Source organism: Nannospalax galili, unplaced genomic scaffold (assembly GCF_000622305.1).
Source record: "Nannospalax galili isolate Female #2095 unplaced genomic scaffold, S.galili_v1.0 scaffold1023, whole genome shotgun sequence".
Taxonomy (NCBI): domain Eukaryota; kingdom Metazoa; phylum Chordata; class Mammalia; order Rodentia; family Spalacidae; genus Nannospalax; species Nannospalax galili.
Genome location: NW_008349234.1, coordinates 1,166,270 through 1,176,636, shown reverse-complemented (window position 1 = coordinate 1,176,636; position 10,367 = coordinate 1,166,270). Strand labels below are relative to the sequence as shown.

The 10,367-nt window shown below is 38.7% G+C and overlaps 1 protein-coding gene across 11 annotated transcripts in view; it reads left to right on the top strand.

Moving 5' to 3' along the window:
* Tanc2 (tetratricopeptide repeat, ankyrin repeat and coiled-coil containing 2) overlaps positions 1 to 10,367 on the top strand; it is a 496,754-nt gene that overhangs the window by 311,215 nt on the left and 175,172 nt on the right. For all 11 annotated transcript variants that reach the window (XM_029570133.1, XM_029570139.1, XM_029570138.1 and 8 more), the window contains one exon: positions 8,035 to 8,160. In XM_029570133.1, the coding sequence (XP_029425993.1) occupies positions 8,035 to 8,160 (126 nt within the window). The remainder of the gene's footprint in view (positions 1 to 8,034; positions 8,161 to 10,367) is intronic.

The following is a 10,367-nucleotide window of genomic DNA, read 5'->3' as shown; positions in this document are numbered from 1 at the left end:
CTGAGGATAGTAGTGCAGGCTAGGAGAGTTAGCCGGTGGTGCAGGCCCAGGGACACAGAGAGAGGTGAGGGCGGGGCCAGGACCAGAAGCGGTGCTCCTGGAGCCCAAGAAAGGGACTGAGTTGCTCTGGGTGAGAAGGGTCAGGAAGCAGTATTGGTTCCCCAGGTGTCTGGGGCCCCGAGTCCAGGAATGGCGCAGGGCCCAAACTAGGAGTATAGAACAGCGAGGGGGGCGGGGATGGAGGGGTGAATGTCACTTAGGGAGTCCCGGCGCGGAGAGCTGCGCTATAGACTTACCCCAAGAGGCCTGAGGATAGTAGTGCAGGCTAGGAGAGTTAGCCAGTGGTGCAGGCCGAGGGAAGCGGGGGGGATGGAAGGGTGAATGAGGCTTAGGGAGTCCCGGTGCGGAGAGCTGCGCTATAGACTTACCCCAAGAGGCCTCAGGATAGTAGTGGAGGTTGATTTCTTAATTTCTGTTTTCAAATTATTTTCTATTGCTGCATTAAAAACACTACTTGAAGTTTTCTATATACAAAATCATGTTGTCTACAATGATAGTTTGATTTTTTAAAGAATATTTTTATTATTCCATAGAGAGGCAATTTTAAAAATATTTTTCCAGAAATAACTGAAGCAGGTTACATAAAATATATATATACAATGAGGTTTAAGGGTGGAAAAGTAGGGATAAGAAATCAAAGGCCAAAGCCGGGCACACGTCCTCAATCCCAGCACTTGGGAGGCAGAGCCCAGCAGATCTCTGTGAGTTCGAGGCCAGCCCAGGCCACTCAGTGAGCTCCAGGCCAGCTGTGGCCACAGGGAGACCGTCTCAAAAAGACACCTGCCCCCCGCAAAAAATCAAAGACCAAAGGATTTGCCAACATGGGGTCAACTTTAGTGGAATAATGAAGGTTTCCATTAGCCCTGTTCATTTTGTTTTGTTTTGTTTTGAAATCCTAACTAGTTTTTGGAGTTGCTAACAGAGTATATGGTGGGAGTTTATTTACAGAAGAGTTGGTACCCCCCCCCCATTTATGGCTGCACTGGAAAGTCCACTCAAATATAGTCCTATGACTTCCTGACAGCCACAAAAAATGGTGAGAGAAGTGCCTAATGGTGTTTGTTCTCAGCTTATATATCCTTAGCCCCTCTCCCACATGCCACTAAAGTCAACTGATTTGGGTGAAAGGGTTAACTGACTCCCCACTCAACTCCTTGATGACCATGGGAAGGTGTGACTATAGCTTGCTGGCATAGTACTCAGAGGACACTTCTAGGTAACACTCTACCCCTTCCTCCGGCTCTCACATTCTTTCCACCAACCTCTTCTGGAAAAGTCCCTGAGCCTTGGAGAGGGTGGTAGGTGTGGAATAATCTTCCTCCCATGGTGGCAAGGCATTGAACTTTTGGGTCTCTGCATCATCTGTTTTCCATGGGCTGTTGCCCCATTTCAGTGGGATTCCATCTACACCACGTGGAGGCTGGATCCAGGCGCTCTCGGGCGGCCTGCTGAGTTCTCAGCCCCTACACCAGATAGAGGCCAGATCAGGCACTCTCGGGCTCTAGTTTGATTTTTTTTTCTTTTCCAATGTAGAGGCCCTTTATTTCTTTCTCTTGCTTGATTGCTCTACTTGCTGTACTATATTGAATAAAAGTGTCAGAGGTAGACATCCTTGTCTTGTTCCTGATCCAGCTGTTGTTCTTTTTTAATGTGAGTAGACAATTTTTATCAATCTTCTTTTCAAATTACTCTTCAGTTTATAAGATTAAAAGTACCTTATTTGTATTTTCATATGCAAAAAAAAAAAGCTCCTTATGGGCTTTGGGGAGAGGAGTGTTTTGGTACTGGGAAAGCACTTATTCTTCTACTGAACTACAGCCCCAACCTATTTGAGTTTATTTTGTTTTGTTTCTTGTTACAGAAAACATTACCATGCATAGAGCTGTAATTTATAGAAGTGACAAGCAGGGTGCCCTTTCTTTGCATTAACAAAATCTTTATTACTCCTTTTTGAAGACATTTTTTAATGGGTTAAGGGGGCTGGAGAGATGGCTCAGCAGTTAAGAGCTCTTACTGCTCTTGCAGATGATCCTGGTTCAGTTCCCAGCACCCATGTGGCAGCCAACAGCCATTCATAACTCTAAGTACAGGGGATCTGACATCATCTTCTGGCCTCTACAAGCACTTCACATGTGTGGTACACTTATATACATGCAGACAAAACACTTGTACACATAAACTAAAAATAAAATATTTTTAGTGAGTAAAGGTAAAGTAACAAAAATGAGTAAGGAATGAAAAAAAGCCCTTTTTAAAAAGAATTAAATCTGCTTGGCTTTATAGAGGGAAAGAGGGCTGAGAAAATAGCTCAGCAAGTAAAAGCCCTGCCACCAAGCCTGACCTGAATTTACTCCCCAGGACCCACATGGTGGAAGGAAAGAACTGATTACTGCTGGTTATCCTCTGACCTCCACCCACATGCCTTTGTATACACACATAAAAATAAATAAAATGTGACAAAAATTAGGTAATTGATTAATTAAAAGAGAAAGAAAGATGTACTACTAGAATAACAATCAGGATACCTGGCTCCAAAGCCTGCTTTGCTGTCAGTGAGTGACTCACTTTGACAAATCACTCCACTGTTCTCAGTCTTAAAACGAGGGTATTTCAATAGCTCAGGGATCATCAGAATTATTTTTATTAAAAAGCCAACTAGTAGTTTTGCTTTGCAGACCACACATTCTCTGTTGCAATTACTTGACTCTGATGTAAATGAAGAATAACAGCTCTAATCAAGAAAAACTTTATTAATAAGAACAGACAGCAGGCCAAATGTAGTTCACAGGTCATGGCCTGCTAACCTTTAAACTAGATGATCTTTAAGATTCTTTTCATATCTTCATCCTGTGATACTGGCTTGTTTGTTTGTTTGTTTTAATCAATATCATATATTTGAACAGGATTGTTAAATTTTCTATGCTGTTATGATTAGGAACCCAGCCAGAAAACATACATTGTTTTTTAACAGAAAATTTGATAGTATAAAGAATTATAGGAGTTGGATGACTCAGCAGTTAGGAGCACTGGCTGCTCTTACAAAGGACCCAGGTTTGGTTCCCAGCACCCACATGGTAGGTAACAACCATCTGTAACTCCAGATCCAGAGAACCCGATGCCCTCTTTTGACCTCCATGGACATTGCTTGACACAGGTACACTTACATACATGCAGGCATTGCACTCATACCCATAAAATAAAAATAATAAATAATATTTTAAAAAGAACTGTAACCAGCTGCTATGGTACATGTCTGTAATCTCAATACTTTAGGGATTGAGGAAGGATCAAGAGTTCAAAGCTAGCCTAAACCACGTGGTAAGGCCTTGTCACAAATAGGAAAAAAAATTATTTAGCTAGATTTTAAAGAACTGAAAAAAGTTTAAAAAAAAAAAGAATGTTGTAGTATTATGGATTTAGCAACTACATGTAGTAGTTACCACCTCTGAACCTACAGGAGCAAGAAAAGAGTAGGATTCTTAAACTGCATGGATGTGAGGAAGGCCCCACAAAGTTGAAACTCAGATCTGTCAGTATGAAGGAACCATGCTCAGCTGATGCCCATACGTTTGGCTGAATCCAAGAACAGATCAGCTGTGGAAATCTGTGGAAACCTGTCTCAGACCTCTAGGCCAAGCTACTGGCCATTAGATGCTACTATTTCTCAGTAGGTTCATTGAGGCTAGTCCCATCCTGTCTAAACTGCAAATTACACTCAACTACGGCTACTAGAATGACCCATCAGTGCTAGGCTGAACAACACTAAGGCAACTGATAGAATCAGGAAACAAGCAGGAAAGCACAAATCCTTCCTCCCCAGCAATTTTCTGCTAATGGCCCCACTGACAGAACCTAGCAGAAAGCCAGTTGAAAAAGCAGATTATGAGTAGATTATGAGTCCCAGCTCCAGCCGCAGCATCACAAAATAGTATACAAGAGTACTTTTTTTCTTTTTTGGTCTTTTTGAGACAGGGTCTCCCTGTAGCTCCAGCTGGCCTGGAACTCACTATGTAGACCAGGCTGGACTTGAACTCACAGAGATCCGCCTGCCTCTGCCTCCCGAGCGCTGGGATTAAAGGAGTGCGCCACCATGCCCAGCCTACAAGAGTGCATTTAAAATGGAGCAAACACCTTCACAATTAACAAATGTGCACCTTTCCAAGCTCCATACATGAACAAAACTCTGTAACTGTAGAGGATGCAAGTATCTTGCATGTAAATGAATACATACTTACCTGCCCCAGATGAGGCTAGTTCCAGCAATCACTTTGTGTTTGGATGTTGTAACACTGGCCATTTCTGACTGTATTCCTCAAACTTCAGTGTAGTTCTATCTGGATAGTCTATTTTCTGAAAATTAAATTGTAAAATTAACTTCAAACAGAACTTTCAAAAAAATAAGGGAAAGGAGGGGAAAAAAATGTGTGTGTGCCTCTGTGTGTGTGTGTGTGTGTGTGTGTATACATATATATTAAAGCCAGAAAGAAAATATCCTGAGCTACTGCAGTCTTCATTTCTGTTGCTAATTATGAAGCTAAAATATCAAGAGGTTGATAATTTTGTTTAGCTTTCTTTTCCTAATACCCTATTAATATTTCTTTTCCTTTGCTCTCAGGCGAAACCACATCTAGTCAGGTTATTTACCTATTTATCTGTTTAGGTGTTGCAAATCTTGAAGGATCTGAAATACGAATTCTTACTAGTCTGTTGTTGTTTTTGTTGTTGTTGCCACACACATTGATGAAGAAAATAGACTGATTAAAGTAGGAAGCATTGGACTAAATATAGGAAAGAACTAAATCACAGACTACAGGACCAGATTAGAATGGCATAGAGAAAGGTTCTGGATTCTTTATTCCTAATGTTTTGTTTTAAATATTACTTTTATGTTATGTGTTTGAGTATCTTGCCTGCATATATGTAAGTGCACTCATGTCATTGCCCACAGAGTTCAGAAGAAGGCAACAGATCCCCTGGAACTGGAGTTTAGATAGCTCTTCTGGATTATTCTAGTTCAGAATGCAGAAATCAAATTATCTCTTATGGGGCTGGAAAGATGGCTCAGCAGTTACAAGCCCTGACTGCTCTTGCAGAGAACCCAGGTTCAAATCCCAGCATCTACATTGTGGCTAACAACTATCTGTAACTCCAGTTCCAGAGTATCCAGTGCCCTCTTCTGGCTTCCTCGGACATTGCACAATATAGGCATAACATTCATACACATAAAATATAAATAAATCAAAAATAGATTATCTTTTATTCATCTCTTCCTCCCTCTGGCATGTAGATTGACTTTCAAAGGTTACTTCCTTAGAAAAACTCTGATTTGATTATTTATTTAAGTTTCTAGTAGACCCAACTAAGTAAGATAGAAAATATGAACCGTATGTATGGTCAAGCATATAGTCAGCTCTGCTCATCACTGAGCACAGAGACCATTACAGAATGTAAAACTCTGTGTACCCCACAGGATTTTCAAACTATACCTTAGATTATCTTTGTTATTTAAGAAAAAATCACGATAATTCAGTATTATAACTAAGTGAATAAATAAAACAAAGGTCTAGAAATGTAAGATAGACATTCTTTATGATAACTGGTCCAAGTGTCAAATAGGACTATTGGGTTTCAGGGTTGTTTTATAAAAGCTATTTCAGGGGCTAGTGAGACGATTCAGCAGTGAAGATCCTTGCTGCCAATTCTGAAAACCTGAGTTCAGTCCCTAGAATCTACTTGGTAGGAGAGACCAACTCCAACAAGTGGTCCGCTAACCTCCACACATGAGCCGTGACGTGTGCTTATACACACACACTCACATAAAGTAAATGAATGTTGTGCACCTCCTTCTCTCCACATACAAACAAATGTAAAAAAGAATTTAAGTTCTCAGTAATCAGATCTTAGCTAGTCATGTGTCATACAGTAGTGTTTCAATCAACAGTGTGCCATGGTGAGCACATGAACTGTGCTCTCATTATGTCTTGAATGTTGAGAACATGGGTTTAAAAATCTTATTGTAATCTTAAAGTTGTTTAGTTGAATAATTTTGGAGATATTCTATAAATGTACTAGACTTTCATTGTTTCAGCTGACATCTCATTGAGCCTATTTGTGGGGCTCTTCTGGGAATTAATGATCATCCAAAGAACAGTTGTGGAAAGCGCATAGATTAGACTCCCATGCCTTCAGGAAAACTAGAACATCCTAATGAAAAAGAGATTCATATAATGACTAATCTAACATGTAGTAAAATTAAGAGGATGTTTGTTCTTAGAATGGCCAGGAAGGGAAGGGAAATGATACTTTATTCACCAAGTATTGGGAAGGCAGAAAATGAACTGTGAGAATTTTTGATAAGGAAATTTTCCAAGCATCTCTCCAGGCAAGAAGGCTATGAATTTCTTCAATGTTCTATTTTTTTTAATTTTCTTGTTTCTCTTTGAAATAAAAGATATTCAAGAAGTACATGTTGTACACTGCCTGGCACATTTTGAGTATTTACTGTATAAACATTCATTACCCTATTTTTACCTTATTATGTAATTTTTTAATATTACTCTTCTTTTTATATAAACAGAAGTATTTATACCATCAAGAAAAAAGGTAAGTAGAAGATAGAGAAATATAGCCATATTACTAAAAACAGAGCTGTGCACAGATGAAATGTGAAATTTGGTGTCTCGGGTATCTCAGGAGATCATGTGTTCTGCCATTGAACATGGTCAAGCATAAGCTCTTCATCTACTTAAGTGAGAAAACAGAGTTGAGCAGTAGGCAGGTGCTGAATGGAGCAAGTTTAGGGTCCACTCTGTTCATTATTCTAACAAGTAAATATTCTCTTGAACGCCTGTTACATTCATCAGCAAAATGTTGGCTTTCTCGTCTTTCTTTTTCCTATAGAGTATTAAAAACCATGGTAAAAGTATTAGGAGGCAGTGATGACAGTCAATTTCATGCCAGTGTTGTTGTATTTACTGAGTGAATAAATGAATGAACAAATTAATAAATATCATTGTCTAAGTTCGGTCACCATAAACAATTTATCTGTGATAAGACTTTACTTTGTCATGAAGGTAGTTTTCTTAAGCCAAGAGAATTCTGGACTGTTTCTCTTCTTTTGCTTCCTCTTCTGTTCATTCCTGGTCTCATGTTAGATAAGCTAGTATATGTCTTTGGTGGCAAAAGTGGCTTCTGAGGTCTTCAGGGCAAACTGCCATGTCATCTGTAAATCTCAGCATCTGATAGAATTTCTCACATACAGAAATTCTCTGGGATTTTGTGGCAGAGCATTTGAGGTTTTTTTCTTTGGGCTTTGTTCCCTTTTACCATATTTATGTCAATTATTAGTGATAAGTTGGTAAATGTTTTCATGTAAGAGTCTAGTATTTCTTACAATTTGAAACATTCATGTAAAATGAGTTTCATTTCATTGTTAACTTTTAGTAGTGATCTGCTCATTGCTTCAACAGCATAAAGAAATGTCCCTTTTGTTTCTTTTATTGTAGTTTTCATTATTCAGACTTTAGAAGCAAAATAGCATTTTACATTGGACTGGAAATATTTTTTACATTTTAAATATCAAATAATCTTTACCATTATCTATAGCTTTATGAATTAAAATTTTTAGACTGGTTTAGTTTGTTTCTGTTTATCTATTTGAATAGGAAATATTACATTCTTCTGATAATATCATAGAACCTCTGACAAGTAACATCTATGGTGTCCTGTCTTAAAGCACCAAATGGAATGAAGGTTTAAGTTTGGGGTTTTTGTTGTTTTTTTTAAATTCTTGGTTTTTTAAGGTATAAAATAATTGAATTATATGCGTGCGTGCGTGTGCGTGCGTGCGTGTGTGTGTGTGTGTGTGTGTTTCTGCTGGAGTAAGTCTTGATTCAAAAGTTTGGGAAGATATAGACTAGATTAAAGAAGTTTTCTAAATTTGCATGTACTAACTCAGTTTTTCTATCTTGTCAGCCACCAGCTCCGCCCATTTGGAGGATCTTGCTTACCTGGATGAGCAGAGACATACTCCTTTGAGAACGTCTCTTCGGATGCCAAGACAGAGTATGGGTGGCGCTCGCACACAGCAGGATCTGAGAGGTTAGAGCAAGAGCAACATAGATGTGCCTGAGAACAAATGGAAATGGACAACAGTCAAAAAACTTCCTTTGCCCCCATTCCCAAATTTAATCTTCCCTTTAAGAAGTTATGTGATCTACTTTAGTATGTAACTAGATAGATAATTTCCGAATACATTGTTCTTGTTATAGAAACATGTTATGACTACTAGTACTTGGAGCTATTGGTTTCTTGAAATTCTGAAAGAAAACTTAGAAAGAGCTGGCAGTGATGGAGGAAATAACCTTCTTAAGATCCTTGGTTACAGAAGTAACTGTTGACCAACTTCAGTTCTATACATCTTGCAGTGAACTGTGTGCTAATAATCTATTTTACTAAAGAATTTCTCTCATCTTCATCCTAATGGCCATTTCTAGTAACATTTATTTTACTGGAATTTCAGACAGTGCTGGTAACAGCTAACCAACCTAGCCTTTGCCACCTAGGGACAATAGTGGTTTCTTTTCTCATTTTTAGTGATGAAACACCCAACAAAGGCAACTTAAAAGAAGGAGGAGCTTACTGTGCCTCACAGTTTGAGGGTGTAGCTTATAATGGCAAGGAAGGCAGAGCAGCAGGAACATGAGGCAGCTGGTCACATTGCATCCCATTCAGGAAGCAGAGGAAGATGAGTGCTGGTGCTCAGCTCACTTTCCTCTTTTTATTCAGTCCAGGACTCCATCCAACCCACAGAATGGTTCTATCCTCTTTCAGGATAGGACTTCCTTTCTCAGTTAAACCTTTCTAGAAACACTCTCACAGACACTCCTCAGAGGTGTGTTTCTATAGTGATTCTTTTTTTTTTTTTTTTTTTTTTTTTTTTGAGACAGGGTCTCCCTGTAGCCCCAGCTGGCCTAAAACTCACCACGCTGGACTCCATCGCACAGAGATCCACCTGCTTCTGCCTCCCTTGTGCTGGGATTAAAGGTATTTGCCACCACACCCAACTCTATGGTGAATCTAAATGCGCTCAAGTTGACCATGAAGATTAGCCATCACAGGATCTGTTTCTTTACCTTCTTTGTGGCATGGTATATGCTTCCATAAGCAAGAACCCAATCTTTTCTTTCATTTTATTATAAGAATCGTCTGAGGAAACTGTTCCTAGTATCTGTACCTCCTCTTTGCTCAAAATGAACCAACTATCTCTGATGGCTTTAACAAATAGTCTGTTTTCCACTAGTATCTAGTGGTCTGTAGCTCTACTATATCACTACTTTAGGTTGATCAGACCCAAAGCTTGAATAAACCGTGGCCATGGTGGTACACACCTTTCTTCCCAACACTGGGGAGGCAGATACAGGCAAATCTCCTTGAAATCGAGGTCAGCCTGGTCTACATAGTGAGTTTCAGGCCAGCTAGGGCTATAGGGAGACCCTGTCTTAAAATAAAAATACAAAATTTTTTTAAAGCTTGAACAACTTTAATCAGAAGACTGAATAATTTATTTGTGACAAGACCACAGTGCATAAGAATATTAAATAAAATTAGAACTACTGATCTCTTTAGACCTTTAGACTTGTTTTTAAATCTAGTACATTGTAAATCACCTTGCATTTCATCACTGGAAAACTTACCAATGTTTTATTTTCTCATTTGATAATTATCGAATCATGGGTGTTGTACCACATAATAAACAAAATTGATCATTTCAGCTGTACTTTAGGGTCTCCTTAATACTGAATTCTACTGCTATTTGATATTACATACATGCTTCTGGCATCTAAAGATTTAATCAGATTTTGATGAAATAATATCATATATTCTGGTGAGCTTGATATTTACACACAGATATCAATTATATCCTGGATATAATGAAGATCTTTTCCATTGTATTGAGCTTTAAGCCTGAGCATTCAAATAACAAAAGTGCATACAAAATTTTTTCCAAAATATATCTACTGCTTTACAAAGCATTCTACCTGAAGTCCATGTTTATGCCAATACTAATTTCATAGCCTTGGTGAAAAGTGGCCCAACTTGTTGTTTCCATTAATATTCAAGCTGAGCCCTCAAGTTGTCTTTATTTCTCAAAAGGTTTCTTCTTAACAGTCTTAATGCTTAGAAATGCTTTCCAGGTATGTTGATCCAAAGGATACAGGTGTTTACTTAGCAAGAGTAGTTTAACCTTCTAAAATTAGCATACTCTAATTCAGAACTTAGAGGCTCTGGAGAATCATCATCTCTCA